Source organism: Dipteris shenzhenensis, chromosome 6, assembly GCF_047967505.1.
Source record: "Dipteris shenzhenensis isolate YYH24624 ecotype China chromosome 6, Dip_SZ_1.0, whole genome shotgun sequence".
NCBI lineage: Eukaryota > Viridiplantae > Streptophyta > Polypodiopsida > Gleicheniales > Dipteridaceae > Dipteris > Dipteris shenzhenensis.
In genome coordinates, this window is record NC_141601.1 from 30,366,870 (window position 1) to 30,384,003 (window position 17,134).

General features: G+C 45.6%; 1 protein-coding gene across 1 annotated transcript in view; it reads right to left on the reverse strand.

The window, feature by feature from the left end:
- The window catches only part of LOC147901046 (uncharacterized), a 29,759-nt gene extending 13,246 nt beyond the window's left edge, over window positions 1-16,513 (reverse strand). Inside the window, exons 1-2 of the mRNA XM_087375400.1 lie at window positions 16,400-16,513; window positions 15,676-16,149 (exon numbers count right to left, since the gene is read on the reverse strand). Coding sequence (XP_087231526.1) covers window positions 15,676-16,131 — 456 coding nt within the window. The 5' untranslated portion in view covers window positions 16,132-16,149; window positions 16,400-16,513. The remainder of the gene's footprint in view (window positions 1-15,675; window positions 16,150-16,399) is intronic.
- Between the last annotated feature and the right edge of the window lie 621 nt (window positions 16,514-17,134).

The following is a 17,134-nucleotide window of genomic DNA, read 5'->3' on the forward strand; positions in this document are numbered from 1 at the left end:
CACCACCTTTATCAGCACGAAGAATTTTGAGGGAGTGATTGGATTCTTTTTCCACCATGGCTAGCCAGGTCTGGAAACGACTGAAAGCCAGATCCTTGTGGGAAAGAAAATAGATCCAAGAGTAGCGACTGAAATCATCAACAAGGAGCATGTAGTACGAGGCTCCCCCAAGGGACATAATCTGCATAGGGCCACATAGGTCGAGGTAAACAAGACCAAGCGGAACAGTGGCACGGCGAGAGGCATGATGAGCGAATGGCTCGCGATGTTGTTTGCCCAATATGCAAGAGGGACAGAGACCTTGGCGAGTGCCGACGTTAGGGAGGCCGAGGACAAGCTGATCACGGAAAGCACGATGAAGAGCATCAATGTGTAAATGACCAAACCGATAATGCCAAAGGTCGCCAAGAGAGGTTCCTGTAAGGGAGGGAAGGGCAACAAGCTTGTAGATACCATTAGTAGAATGGCCGGTCCAAACCGGCTGTCCGGTGGCACGATCGCGGATGGTGACAGAGGCTGCTTCAAACTCAACTTTCATATTGTTTTGACAAATCTGATGAACCGAAAGGAGATGAAAGCCGAGAGACGGAACATAAAGAACACGAGAAGAGTGTTTACCCCCTTTGCCATCAGGAATAATATCAAGAGAGCCCTCTGAATGAACAGGAATAGAGTGCTTATCGCCGATGCAGACACGACCAGAATGAGGAGTGAGATCCTGGAGCAGTGAGGAGGAGGGGGTCATATGCCGAGAGGCCCCACTATCAACAATCCATTCACGAGCATCGGAGCTATGGAGAGCCAATGACTCTGCTGCAGGAAGGGGGACCGAATTCAAGAGCTCAAGGTGAACAAAGGCAGGAGTAGGGGTAAGGGAAGCATCAGCCGCAGCAGCCAGAGGTGCGTCAGCTCGTTTGTGTTTGCGGTATGGACAATTGCGCCAATAATGGCCAGGAGTGCCACAGTGATTGCAATTACCTTTGGGAGCAGGACGGTCACTGGAGGGATCTGAAGGAGATGAGTTATTGGCAGAGGACGGGGCATTCTTGGATCGTGATTTGGGACGATGGGCCACAAGAGCCTCAGAAGAACCATCAGAGGTTTTAGTGAACTGTTCCTCCTGATCCATCATCATGGGGACAAGTTCCTCCCAAGTGATGGTGCTGAGGCGGCCAGAGGTAATAAGAGAAGAATAGAATGCTGCATATCGACTGTCAGTAATAACATGAGATAAGAGAGTAATAGCCATATCTTCGGAGGAGATAGCCTTGCCTGCATGGAGGATGTCTTGATGCATGCTCTGCATTTTGTTGATGTGGTCCCGTATGGAAGGAGAAGTAGTTGGATCGAGGCGACGAAGCTGAACTTCCAAGGAAATACGTTTCATGGGAGTGACGCGAAGATACATGCCATCAAGAAATTCCCAAATAGCACGTGCAGAAGTAAGATGCTTGATATGATTGAGAACCCCTGGTTGACAATTGAGAAAGATGAACGAGCGTACACGAGCATTCAATTTATCCCAGATAAGAGAAGCATGTGGCTCCTCCTCAGGTGACAGACGAGGGATCCCGGGATCAACAAACTCAGCAAGATCATAAGATTCCAATACAGACGCCATCTGAATTTTCCAAAGAGAATAATTGGTCCCATCTAACTGCCGAGCATCTGGAAATGTAGGAAGAGTGGGAATACGTACAAGCTTGTCAGACTCTTGAAAGAAACTGGACATAGGGGATACGCGAAGATCCGGAGTAGAATCCTTTGTTTCATCAGCCATAACTGAAAACAGGGAATGGACAGCAACAAGGGGCTGAAGAGAAGATCAAGGTCTAGAACAGGGCCAATCTCAACAATCGAACCCAAAGATCAAGAGCCAATAAGTTCTGCCAGAAACCCCTGAATAAAGTCGTACGGGTGAAGACGGGAGCCGACCCGATGCGCGATGAAGGAAGGGGGGGAGAGGCTCTTGATGAAGCAGTAGGCTGCTATTGATAGCCCGGGGTTCGGGAGGAAAATATGCTATATAGGGACGGGTAGCCCGGGGTTCGGGAGGAAAATATGCTATATAGGGACGGGAGAAGAAAGCTCTGTAGTCAGTGGGAAGGAGAGTTGCTGACGAGGACAATATAGAAGTTCCCAGATCAGAGAGTAACCTGGTGCTCTGATACCATATTAAAATGGCAGCCGAAGATGCAAACAAACTGAAATTATAGAGCCACACAGAGAACACTAGAGATAACAAAATGTACCACCACTGATCTGCTGTAAATCAGCCCTTAAACCAGGGCAGCAACTGAAATACAAGATATCTTGAATAAGATAGAAAACAGGAGCTGCTGGAGAGGCTGAACTGAAGCAGAGAAAAAAGGGGAACACAAGAAAGCTGAAGCCTGAGAGCACGGAGGCAGGAGAAGCCTGAAACGAAGAGGCAGAGGCCTGGAGTGGGGAGGCAAGAGCCCTGAAGAGGCAAGATCTGCTGCGGGAGTGTGGGCAGCCAACTGAGCAGCTGAGAGGGGGCTCTGAGGGAATGGTCAGGAGCAGGCTGTATGCTGGAGCCTTGAGGAGCTGCAAGAAGTGTTGGAGGAAATGAAGGGAAGGAGGCCCTTTTATAGGGCAGGCCAAGGGGGGAAGTCGGCCAGTTTGACTGGACCGACCAGCCTGGTCGGTCAGGCCAACTGGGCCGACCAACTGGTCGGCCAGCCTACCCCCTCTGGCCCCCCTTGCTGCATGGGGGCTGGTCGGTTGGCCACGCCTGGAGATGCGGAATCTCAACACAACCATCTTTCTGAACATAGTGACATCATGCAAGTAGTTGCCATAATCAACCATCTTTGCATTTTGCTTAATCGGTTTGCATGCTATCGTACCATATTTTTCCAGCATATCTAAGGCATATTGCCTTAGAATCATCCAAATACCATGAGGAGTATCAATGACCTCAACGCCAAGAAAGTACCTAAGATGTCCTACATCTTTAATGTCAAATCCCCTTGCCAATTGCTTCTTTATGGCTGTAATTCATCATCATAGTTGTCCGTGATGATCAAGTCATCAACATATATGATTATGATCACCATTTTAGACTCCTCTTGTTGCACATACAAGGAGTAATCAGCTTTGGACTATTGAAAATATAATCTCAACAGGGTTTTTCTTATCTTGTCACACCATGCCCTTGGTGCTTGTTTCCACCCACAAAGTGCTTTCTTTTTTTTTTCGAAGAACATAGAGTGCTTTTCTTAGCTTGCACATATGCACTGGAAACTTAGGATGTACATATGGCTTTTGAATCATCCAAATACCATGAGGTGTATCAATGACCTCAATGCCTAGACAGTACCTAAGCTGTCCTAGATCTTTCATTTCCTTGCCAATTGCTTCTTTATGGCTGTAATTCATGCATCATAGTTACCCGTGATCATCAAGTCATCAACATATATGAATATGATTACCAATTGCCTCTTGTTGCACATAGAGGGAGTAATCGGCTTTGGACTGTCTAAACTTTAATATCCGCAAGGTTTTGCTTATCTTGTCACACCATGTCCTTGGTACTTGTTTCAGCCCATAGAGTGCTTTTCTTAGCTTGCACACATGCATTGAACACTAAGGGTGTACATACCCCTCTCGCTGTAGCATGTATACCTCCTCTTGCAATGAACCATTTAGAAAGGCATTTTTAACTTCTATCTGTCATAAATTCTAGCAAAATATGCTAGCCAATGCAATAATCGTCCTTATGATAGTCATCTTTGCTACCGGGTTGAAAGTCTCATCATAATCCAAACCATATGTTTTAGCATAACCCTTTGCTACTAGCCTTGCCTTAAACCTTTGAACACTGCCATCTGATTTACATTTAGCTTTGTAGACCATTTACAACCAATAGCCTATTTTCCTTCACGAAGTTTGACAAGAGTCCATGTATTGTTTTAGTCCAAGGCATCCATCTCCTCATCCATAGTATCTCTCCAATCTGAAATTTTGACAGCTTCTTCAATACATGATGGCTCAACATGTTGCACTTTACTAACCATATATGCATAGTGCATCCTCATATAGTCATTATATGTCAAACTACCCACGAGATGTCTAACCCTTTTCAATCTCCTCAAGCGTTGTGGATTTGACACTTGCTTTCTTGCATCTGGTGACACATATTTTGTGGCATGCCTTATATCTTGAACTTTCACAAGCTGTAAATCACTTTCTTCATCACCACTTGCATCCTCAATACTCTCATCAGTCTCAATTTTTTGCTTCCCTTTGTCCACATGCATACTCCTCCTTACTCTTCCACTCCAAGGATTCACACTATCCACACTTTCTTCTTGCTGAGATAGACCTGGCATAAACTTACTTGAGGGTACAGCTTGCTATAATTTTTTCGTATCAACCTTAGACATGTATTCATCCTCAACCATAATTACTTTGGGCTGATGCTAAGGTTCATGCTCACTAAACTTGACATCCCGGCTCTCATACACTTGTCTTGTATAGCATTTATACCCTTTTCTTTCAACTGGGTATCCAAGAAACACACATTTCACCACTCTTGGCTCCATTTTCTCTCTTACTGCATTGGGCACATGCACATAACAAACGCAGCCAAGCACCTTCAACAATATCAAAGTTGCCTACCCATAAAGCTTCTCATAAAGTGTCATCCCATATATGACATTTGTGGCAGTTCTATTCATAAGGTACACCGTTGAATGCACGGCTCAAGCCCAATATGTCAAGGACATATGCATTTCATCCAACATGACTCTAGACATATCTCGACTCTAGACATATCTCCAATCACTCTATTTTTCTTTTCTGCAATAGCATTTTGCCGTGGGGTGAGCCTACATGTAACCCCTCTCTTTATGCCTTAACCACACGAGAACTATTAATACTCATAAGACATGTACTCTCCATCACTATCTGTGTGGAAGCATGCTATGCGGCTCCTTCTCAATCATTCTTTTGTATTGGCAAAAAACTTTGAAAGCATCACTCTTTGCTTTCAAAAAATATACCCATATCATGCGGCAAGAGCATCTATAAATATGATGTAATACCTTGCTTCTCCTGGGGTATACATTATCTGTAGGATCCCAAATATCAGAGTGCACTATTTCCAAAGGATACCTATTCATTCGCCCCCTCTTTGGAAATGGCAAGCGAGTTTGCTTGGCAAATTGACATGCTAAACACACATGGCTGAAATCAAAACGTCCAAAAAAAGGCAATCGTCTCAAACGTTTGCATGTCCTTCAACCTTCTATAATTGATATGGCCAAGCCTTTTATGCCATAATTCAGCCTCTTGATCTTGTTTGTGTCCACTTTGTGCAAACATACCTTGCTATAAACAAGGGGTTCCTGCATCAAAAATTCTCTCTTAAGGCCTCTTACAACCACTTTTCCAACTTTGTCATTGTAAAACTCTTCCACAGAGCATCCAACTTTATTAAATCTCATTTGATAATCTCGGTCAGCCAGTTGACCCACCTACACAAAATTCTTAGTGATGGTGGGAACATATAACGCATCCCCCAAAGTGTTTTCTACACCATTTCTATGAACCAATTGAATGTTTCCAATGTGGGTAAATTTATGCACGGTACCATCACCCTTAGCCACAAACTCACAATCCGGCATCTTATAGGCCTAGGGGCCTGTCTAAAAACCCGACCAGTCTGTCCCAATCTGGGCCGACTGGACAGACCAGGTTGGCTGGCCCAACCGAGACCTGGTTGGCTCAGCCCAACCAGCCCTTTAAGGGCTCACAAAACTAGGGCCCTTTGACCCACACTTTCAGGGCTTTTGGCCTTCCAATTAAGGCAAGGTCCCAGCCCTATATAAGGGCCCTAGCCAGACCCTTTTGGGCTGCTGCTAGGCTGCCCTTTGCTGCTGCTGGAGACCCTATTGCAGGCTGTATTCCTGCCCATAGCCTCTGCCATCTGCCCTGTATCTTTCTTCATGCAGGCGCCTTCCTGCTGCAGCATCCTTGCCTCCTGCCAGGCCTTCACCAGCCCCGTACAGCCACGTATGTGTTAGAATTATAGATATAATTCAGCAATGACCAATGTAATTTAATAAGCTAGTTAGGGGCACTTTTCCCTCTTTAAGAGGTTTTTCCCCCTAACCGCAGTTAGTTCACTAACTATGGTTAGTGACTACTAAGGTTTTGTCACTAGGACAAAACCTTATCTCTAACTCTTTCTGTAGTACTCTTTACACTCTTCTATTGCAACCAAGCTATCAAGCTTTCAGCTCTCAAGCTCACTCTCTCTTGCTCTCTCTCTCTCTCTCTCCCCAAACTCACATTTGATATCAGAGCAGGTTGATCCTCCCTACTCCTTCCTCGTTAAGCTCCAGCCTCTAGCCCACGCTCCTATTGCCGCTCCTGCTGCTACACCCCGTCCGTACAACTCGAAGCAAGCAAAAGACTGTCCGTACAGTCCGTACGACTGTACGGAATCCATACCCTGCACGTACCATACCAACTGCGTCATTACTATTCATACCTACCGTACCGTCTTGCATCAACGCCAGTACAACGCTGTACTACTGTAACCGTGCATCTGTGACAACTGCGCCGTACCTCCGTACAAGCGACAACAGACTGCCGTACTGCTTCCCGCCGTACATTCCGTACATCCCGATACTGGATCTGCGTCGCCGTACCAGCGCTTGTCTCCCAGCTCGTCCGTACCTGCACGTGTCGACTTCGTCGTCCGTACAGCTCGCCGCACAGTTCGTAGACGATACAACCGTAAAGCTCATCCGTATAGTTGCCGTACAAGGTCATCCGTACAACTGTACACAGCAGTTCGTATAACTTGACCGTACATTCAGTACAGTTGTACACGCTGCCATCCGTACAATCGTACCAACAGACCCGTACAACGCTGAAGTTGCCTTGTGCATCAGTTATTTTCGTTGCAGGGTCTTTTTCAACAAAGGATTCTTTGCAAGGGTCAATTTGAAGGTGTTGAAGAAATTTGGGGCTGCACTTGAAGCAAACATTGTAGATTTGGTCTAAAATTTGGGGCTTTCTGCTGAAATTGCAAAATTTGGGGCTTTCTAAGCTTTTGCTCCTTTCTGGTTGCAATTTCAAGCTCGAAATTTGGGGCTTTTGATTCTGCAGTACAATTTCTTGAAGAAATTTGGGGATTTTGTAATTACACTGCAATTTCGCAGTGAAATTTGGGGCTTTTGCAGACAGAGCGCAATTCTTGCAACATTTGGGGCTTTTGATCAATTTGCCCCTTTCCGGTTGCAATTTCGGGCCTATTTTGGGGCTTTTTGTGTTGGGAGAGCAATTTTCGAGTTTTCAGTTCATAGTGCCTTTCTTGAAGTGTTTTGCAGCACTTTTGGCAGATTCTGGAGAGTTTTTTATGCTTGGACAGATTTCTGACAGTGCAAGTGCAGAAATCTGAGTTGCATTTACAGCCAGTGCTTGGCTGTGTTTTTTGGGAGTTGTGCATTTCATTCCCAGTAAGGGAATTCAGTTTTGTATCTGCTTAAATCTCTTTCTCAGATATGGCCCAGCAAAATCAGAATGACTTCTAGTTTGGTGGTCTTTCACAGGAAGACAAGTTGGATGGTACCAACTACTCCCTCTGGAGTTTTATGGTACGCAATATTCTGATTTCTCGCAATTTATGGGATTATGTGAATGGGGGTGAGATCCGACCAGCAGGTATAGCACCTAATACCCCTCCTCAGCAAGAAGGTGGAAGAAGTCGTGCACAGGGTGCAGCTGCAGAACAAGTTGTTGGTGCAGCTATAGCCACTACTCCAGAGCAGAAGAGATGGGATTCACGGGATGCCTTAGCTTTGTCATGCATCTCTCTTTCAGTGAAAAGATTTATCATTCCGCATATTCGGTCGTGTAAGACCTCGAAGGCAGCGTGGGATATCTTAGAAAGCATGTATGCAGCCCGGAATGATGCAAGGGTATCTTTCTTGAAAAGAGAGTTAAGTAATACACATATGGAAGAGGGTGACTCCACGTCAGTCCACCTCACAAAGCTACAGGATCTCAGAGAGCAATTATTGAACATAGATGAGATTATTCCTGATTCAGAGATGATTACTACCACTCTGAATTCTCTTCCTGAGTCTTATCTCAGCTTTCATACCTCGCTGAACTTATCATTGAGGGGGGGTGCAAATCCTCTCACTTTTCATGAGTTGATAGGACTTATGCTTCAGGAAGAGCAGACCAGGAAAAACCTGGCTTCACGTGCAGGTGAACAAGCTATGCTCTCAAAGTTTAAGTCAAAAACAAAGGAACAGGCAAAGACATCAGTAAATCAGCCTTCCAGTGGGTCAGGACAGCCTTCACAAAAGGCTAAAAATGATGCAAGTAAGCCCAAGAAGAAGGGTTTTTGTCATTACTACAAAAGCCAGGTCATCACATTGCAGAATGCAGGAAAAGGCTTGCAAAAGAGAAGAAAAACAACTCCGGTATGGCTGTTTCAGATTCAGCTCCTCATGCATCTGACAGTGGGGATGCTGCAGCCAACTTTGTTGGACAGGATTATGCCTTTTTATCTTGCATTTCAGATTCTAGGCTGGCTGCTCCAGATGCTCGGGATAGTACAGCCACTTGTAATGATGATACATATGAATTTTTGACTTGCAGTTATGACTCTTCTACGGATGCATCTGCTTTCAGTGTCAATGAAACACTGAACACTTGGTATTTTGACAGCGGTGCATCCAAGCATCACTTCTAGGAAGTGTCTTTTTACTTCCTTGCATCCACCTCCCATTGGTAAGAAAGTCACTTGTGCCAATAACTCGTCATATTCAGTACGTGGCACAGGAGAAGTTGAGCTTACGACCATTGATGGCTCAGTTTTCAGACTTTCAGATGTCTTATATGTGCTTGGTATCACCAAGAATCTTCTTTCAGTGTCCACTCTTAACAGAGCTGGATTTCATGTCATCTTTGAGGATGACAAATGTGCTATCCGAGACAGGGAAAATGATTATGCCTTAAGATTATCTGGTACTCTGCTGCGTGGGCTTTTTCAGCTTGATCTTTTTGAGAAAAGAGCAGTCCATGCTCTTGCAGTTTCTACCCCTACTACTGCCATGCAGAATGCAGAATTATGGCATGCCCGATATGGCCACATGCATTATAACAGCTTGATGACACTTCAGAAGCACTCTATGGTTGATGCACTCCCACCTCTTGAGATACCTCCTCCACATGCCTGTGAAGGGTGCATTTTAGGCAAGATGCATAGATTCCCCTTCAAAAAGGATGGTTCAGTTAAAGCTGTCCGCAAATTACAGCTTATACACAGTGATGTATGTGGTCCCATGAGGACTCCATCATTGGGTGGTCATCTCTACTTTGTTACCTTTATTGATGATTACTCCAATTTCACTTGGGTCTTTGGGCTGAAGCGCAAATCAGAAGTGTTCATGGTGTTTAAACACTTTTCAACCATGGTTGAAAATGAAACCGGACTCAAGATACAGACATTGCGCACAGATAGAGGTGGGGAATACTTGTCTGCAAATTTTGATGCTTTTCTGAAAGGCAAGGGTATTGTGCATCAGCTCACAGTGAGGCTGACCCCTCAACAAAATGGCAAAGCTGAGAGGAAAAATAGAACTCTTATGGAGATGGACAGATGTATGCTGAAAAGCAAACACATGCCTCACAAATTCTGGCTTGAAGGTCTGATGTGTGCCAACTACATTTTAAATCGGGCTCCCACTAAGGCTTTGAAAACAAAAACTCCCTATGAGGTCTGGAATGGGAGAAAGCCTTCAGTGGATCATTTCTGAGTCTTTGGATGCCTTGCATATGCTCATGTGCCAGTTGAATTTAGGCACAAGTTGTCAGATAAGGCAATTAAGTGCATATTTGTTGGGTACAGTGCAGAAAGCAAGGGGTACCGTCTCTACAATCCTGCTACACGCAAGATCATTGTCAGTAGAGATGTGATATTTGCAGAAAATTCAGCTCACACTCAGGCTGAATTTCATATGCCTTCTTCTTCAGAGGATGTTTTTGAGGGGTTGCTACCCATTGCCTTGAGTTCCCCTGCTGATATTTCTGATGCAAATCAGAATTTACAGCCACCTCCCGATGCTTTAGTTCAGCCACAGGATGTCTTGCCACCTCCACAGGCAGTGGAACACGTGGTGCAGCAAGAAATTGCAGACATACATGCAGCAAAAACAGTCCCAAACTGGCTGTTACAGACTCTCAAGGAGAGTAAGATTGATGCTCCATTACCTGGCAGGACTCGCAGTGCAGCAAGGCACATGGAAGGTGCTAATTTAGTGGAATCAGCATATGCAGGTACTCTTCTTGATGAGGAGGAGCCTGCAACATTCGAAGAAGCAAAGGACAATGTGCATTGGATGAATGCCATGCACGATGAGTTGCAGTCCATTGAAAAAAATCAGACTTGGGATGTTGTAGACTTGCCACCAGGTAAACATGCCATTGGCACACGATGGTTTTTCAAGGTGAAACGGAAGCCAGATGGCTCCATTGACAGATACAAGGCAAGGCTGGTTGCTAAAGGCTATGCTCAGAAAAAGGGCATAGATTATGAGGAGACTTTTGCTCCTACATTCCGGATGACCACCATCCGATCTGTTATTGCAATGGCTGCACATTTTGAGTGGAATGTTCATCAGTTGGACATAAAAACAGCCTTCTTAAATGGAGACTTGCTGGAAGAGTTGTATGTCAAACAACCTCCAGGCTTTGAGATTACAGCAAATGCACTTCAGGTATGCAAGCTAAACAAAGCTTTGTATGGGCTGAAACAGGCCCCTCGTGCATGGTATGCCAAGATTCATGCCTTTTTGACCAGCAAGGGGCTGCACAATAGTCCTACTGAGAGCACCCTCTACATCAAGATGGATGGGGGAGAAATTTTAGTCATCCTTCTTTATGTCGATGACTTACTGCTCACAGGGTCCAATGAAGATAAAATTGCAGATTTCAAAGCTGATTTGCAGACCACCTTTGACATGTCAGATTTGGGGCTGCTTCACTTTTATTTGGGGATCCAGTTCTCTCAAGAGAGACGTGGCACTGTTATGTCTCAGTCCAAGTATGTGCAGAAACTCTTGGACAGATTTAACATGCATGATTGGAAGCCCATAGCCACTCCCATGGAGCCGGGGCTGAAACTCACAATGCATGATGCAGGAGAATCAGTTGATGCCACATCTTACAGTCAGGCTGTTGGATGCCTCATATATCTCTGCAACACTAGACCTGATATTCAATTTGCAGTATCTCAAGTGAGCAGGTATATGCACAGCCCAAAAACTATGCATTGGCAGGCAGTTAAGCGCATCTTCCGTTATTTGCAGGGCACGAAGTCTTTTGGCTTGTTATTTCCCAGGGGGGGTGACTTGCAGATGCATGCCTACAGTGATTCAGATTGGGCTGGTGATTATGACACTAGGCAGTCCACTAGTGGCAATTGTTTCTTTTTGGGAAAATCTTGCATTTCCTGGCTGAGCAAGAAACAATCTACAGTGGCTACCTCATCATGTGAAGCTGAGTACAGGGCAGCTTTCACAGCAACAGTTGAATGTGTCTGGCTGCGACGTCTATTTGCTGATCTTCATCTGTCTTTGGAGGGTCCTTCTCCAATTCTCACTGATAGTCAGAGTGCCATTGCAGTGGCAAAGAATCCAGTGTTTCATGCTCGCACGAAGCACATTGAGGTTCACTATCACTACGTCAGAGAGAAGTTGCATGCAAGAGAGATCAGTATGATCTTTGTGTCCACACATGACAACGTTGCAGATATTTTCACCAAAGCACTACCACGTGAAAAGTATGAGGCATTTCGCAGTGCCCTGAACTTATATCCGTTTGGTGATTGATCAGCCTTGTACATGACATTGGCACTGCAGGGGGGTGTTAGAATTATAGATATAATTCAGCAGTGACCAATGTAATTTAATAAGCTAGTTAGGGGCACTTTTCCCTCTTTAAGAGGTTTTTCCCCCTAACCGCAGTTAGTTCACTAACTATGGTTAGTGACTACTAAGGTTTTGTCACTAGGACAAAACCTTATCTCTAACTCTTTCTATAGTACTCTTTACACTCTTCTATTGCAACCAAGCTCTTCTATTGCAACCAAGCTATCAAGCTTTCAGCTCTCAAGCTCACTCTCTCTTGCTCTCTCTCTCTCTCTCTCTCTCCCCAAACTCTCACAGTATGCATACCGTACCCTTCCGTACTGCTGCGCCGTCTGTCCTTGCTGGAAATCCCTGCGCAATCAGGCTGTTGCAGGTCCCTGATGTCCACGTGTCTGCCCTGTACATCAGGAGCTCCACAACTTGCCAAGTACCCTTCTTGCTTTGTGTGAGGTGCTGCCCATGTGGCAGTCCCCCTCCCTTTCTCTTCTCTGGGCATCTTCTGCCCTAGGTCTCCCTCCCGCACGCTCTCCTCATTCGGGGGCTTACAGATGGGGAGGTGACCATTCCAACAGGATGTTGGTACCTAGAGATCTCGAGTTCGGAGGCGGGTTCATGACTGAAGGTGGTGGTGCCATTAGGCGCTGCCAAGTATGGACCTGTGTACTTGTCTCCAGACGCATGCAAAAGCTGAATTGGACCTGGCAGAGCAAAAGCCACTGGTTGAAAAGCCAGAGAAAGACTATGACAACGCCAAAGTGTTCTATAGGTACAACACGGGAGCTACCGGAGCATCGTCATCGACGTGTTGATGTTGGGCCAAGATGTGTCGGTAAGAGGGGGCATTGGAATATGAAAGGTCACCTCCCCGTCTATAAGACCCATATGAGGAGAGCATTGGGAAGGTAAACCTAGGGTTTGAGGGAATGCCACATGGGCAGCATCTTGGTTGCCATGCGGGCACCATTCAAACAATGCCATGGGCAGCAAACAGGCTGCCATGTGGGCAGCACACCTCACACCATACCTGGCTGGGAAGGGAGGCCTGAGGGTGTACGGAATAGCCAAGCAAACAGTAGCTGCAGCACAGATCCAGTGGCTGCAGGACAGTGCTGCGGTGGGCCACATGGCGGGACTCTTGCGGCAGGTGATGGAGCAGTATTTGGGCTGACATATGCCCTTGATAGAGGAAGGACCAGCAGGGTACAGGAGGCCAGAAACAAAGGGCTGAAGGGGGCAGACCCTTGCCCTTATATAGGGCCTGGTAGGGCTGGTTGGGGCCAGCCAACCAGGTCGGCGGACAGACCTGCAAAAGTCGGCCAGAAGGGGCTGCAGGGGGCCTGCCTAGGTCGGTCCATTTTGAGGGGGCCTTCCCTATAAAAGGAGGTCCATTGGCGCCTCATATCACATCATCTAGAGCAGCCCTCTGAGAGCAGACAAGAGCAGCAAGAACGGAAGCCTTGGGTCTATACATAGGAGGTGAAGGTGACCCTAAAGGAGTTGCAGACTAAGCTTGACTGGCAGCCCACCTAGGCTGAGGTTCCAGACAGCAATGTGGAGACATCCTTTGGACGGAAAGTCTACATACACTCAGCGGAGCACACAGGCTCAGAGATCTAGATGTGCCAGGCATATAGTAGGAGAACCTCTTGGTATTGTATCTTGTCCAATTTATGGACCGACGGAAATATAAACTGTTGCTTCTATATTTGTCTCTAAGCACAATCTAGCTTGATTCCATAGTGAAATACTTCCACGGTGTCATCCCTGGGCTATCTATCAGTCTTGCACTGCGGGATACCCTCTGGTGGGCTTTCAGTTTTCTAACAAATTTTCCCAAATATTCACAAAAAATATCATTCATCATTTGCTGGAAGGTCACAAGAGCATTCGTGAGACCAAAAGGGAGTTCTAAAAACTCATAATAGCCATACCTAGTCCGGACTCCCATCTTATACACATCTTCCTTAAGAATAAGTTTTTGGTGGTGGCCAGTACGAAAGCAATCTTCGTAAAATAGGCAGCTCCATGCAACCTATCAATAAAATCATCCACCTTAGAAAGCACATACATACTCTTGATTGCAATTTTCTTCAACTTTTTGTAGTTTACGCACATCATCCGATTCTTTCCTTTTTGTGCTTCAAAAGCACCGGAGCAACCCAGGGAGATTTACTTTTCCTAATATGCTGCAACCATAGATAGACAATTGTCAAGATACCTCATCCTCTTCCATTTGACTCGTCCTGTAAAGTGGCATGCTTGCAGGCTGAGCCTTTGGAGCTAACTCTATCAAATGATCTACTGTCCTAATGGGTGGTAAACCAGGTGGCAACTCGGAAGAAAATACATCCACAAAATCTGATTTAATTTCAGCATGTGCATGTGTTTCCCATGCATCTAAAGTATAAGATTCATTTACATTACTAACCTCAGATGCAAAGACACATCAAACACATTGGTACACTTCACAATCAAACTTGCTATCATATTTATTACTTCCAAAGAGTTTACAAAAGGGCAGAGTGGGACTTCAAAATCACCCTGCAATACAAGTTACTCCCCTTTGACAAAAGTTAATCGATGACTCGGCCAGCCCGTCTGGACATTGAGTTTGTGCAACCATTCTTCCCCTAGAATTACATCCATCCTATCTAAATTCATAAGCATGATATCTAGATCCTCAGAGTAACTCTGAATAGTGAGGGAAGTCTGCATTGCACAACAGTCCCTGTTTACTTACCCGCTACCATGTCACCTCGTAGACATGGTCACTTGCTTGTGTTGGGAGCCCCAACTTCTGCACAAGTTTAGCATTCAAGAAATTATGAGAGCCCCTAGAGTCAACCAGATGTGAACTACCCTAACCATGATCAACCCATATATACGTAGGGCCAACCAGAACAGACTGAGCCAACCCAGCCTGTGTACCTGATGGCCAGCCGATCATGCCAGGTGGCAGCCAACCGAGTCTGCAGTGCAGACTGCAGCCTGTCATCTGTCCCTGCCGACCTGCTCCAGCCTTTGCCGAACTGCTGCAAGCCAATAGCTGGACCCTGGCAGCCCTTGTTGGCTGCCCTGTGCTGCCCTTGCAGGGCCTGCTATTGCCAGCACCTTAGCCCTCATCCAGGGCCCTCTGGTGCCTTTAGACACCACATCCATGCAGCCACATCTAATGTTCTTGCTGCCCACATCGCAGTCTGCATACCTTTCTCAAGCCCGTCCCTACTGCAGGTCGTCCTCCCCCTTGTCCTCCTCATATGGGAGCTCGCAAGTGGGGAGGTGACATCTCTATTCCAACAGCAATGTCATATGTCCTTGCAGATTTAAGGGCTTCCAAACTTTTAGGTCTCTACAGTCAGCAGGCTTGAAAACTTTCCCACGCTGAATTCAGTGCAGTCCTTGTTTTCCCTTGCCCTATCATGCTTACAGTAGTGCTTGTTTTTCCCTTGCCCTAGCATGCTTACTTGCTGCTATAAATGATTATCTATTCATACTCACTTGTTTATTCCTCTCATCACAGGAATTCTAGATCTGAAAAAAGTCTCTGCTGACACTCGTTTAACATATACTAACACATTTCGAGTGGACTAAAATGATGGAATGTCACTTTTGGTATGACATTTCACGCTCCAGTAACAAATAATCAAGGCGATTTGTACTCTCTTAGAGAGCATATGGTAACCAGTAAACTTTACAAACGCTACTCCGTTGCACAAACGGCACACTTTAAAAATGTGGCTAAATATGAGCAACCAACCTGAGCAGGATAAGATCCTTCAAAGTCCCGAAACGCCTTGGGCTCAAGGTTCATTCCACCGTAGGAAACAGCCTCATATATTCCGTACAGCTCTTTCACATCAAAGTCGAACAAAAATAAAAGCGTCCCTGGAATAACGCGTTCCACTAGATCTTTTCTGGCAAGCGGCAGGCCAAAAACTTTATAACGAAAACAATCACGCTTCGTAAGACCGCTGCACATAAAAATTAGACCAGCAGGTGCATCTTTGTGAAAATCGTTCCCCCGATACTGACTCCGATCTTTTGCGGAGAATCTGGTGATTCGAGCGTCATCCAAATCATTTCTCTCGCTTCTCAATGACTTATCCTCCCTGACAGAAAAGTCATTGTCCCATCTGGAAGGTTTGTGCCGTTTTAAAGCATCAGTGTCCCATCTGGAAGGTCTCTCCCGTTTTGAAAGCCGTTTACCAGACATTCTGGAGAAGCAGCTCTCCTGCAACACGCATGTTCTGTCAACTCTAGAAATTTTACTGATTTTCAAGGATCCTGGACACCCCAGGGTTAGAGATAAACCTAAAAGAACATACTAAGAGATCCATTTTTGCAGGGTACGTACTAGGTTAAAGTAATTCACAAAGACAGAGGAGGGAAAGGCTCAAAATCAGGAAGCGAAAAAGGATGCGTAGCTAACGGCTAGGAGGAAGAAAACGTGTAAATGGACGATGAAAAGAATGGAGACTCACAGGGAAGCAGCAATGAGACGATGATGATGTTACGTGGAGCTGCAAAGCAAAAGGGCAGAGCGAAAACAAATCTCGCTCAACTTTATAAATGCCCAACCTCCCCTCACAAGCACATTTACACCAGAATGTTCTTTCACATTCCTTTTTGCCCACAGCATTTTGCCTTAACCTAGGTAATTGTCGTTGACTCGAGCCTCAGCCTTGCTTCAGTTGGCACCTTAGGGTGGCAAGCCACATGTGCAGGGACGGGTTGGCAACCTCTATATAGGGAGGCTGGAGAGACTAACTGGGATGCATACGAAGGAAACAAGCAATTGGCTAGGCAAACTGCCTAGTGCATCCAACACCGAAGGTGGCCAAACGAGTCCAACAAAAGCATTGGACTTATTTGGGCACCTAAATGCACTCAACGCCATTGCCCCCCGTCCTTGACCAAATACAGTTCTAAACCTGCACCCGAATGCATGCATTCAGGCTGCATGAAAACAAGAAAATAGAACCTAACCTCACATCTAAGCTGTGGACTTGACATCCTGTGATTTTTGCATAAGCCCTTTTAGTAGTGTTAACTCTGACCTCCATAAATTGGCCCTCGCGTTGATGTAACAAGCAAATATGTACCTTGCATGCACAATAGGATTACCCAAGCACATTCTTTAGCGTAAACAATGCAATTATAAGTGCCCCTTGTTGATCCATTGCATAGGGTGTAGGGCAAAATTACATTGTTGAACT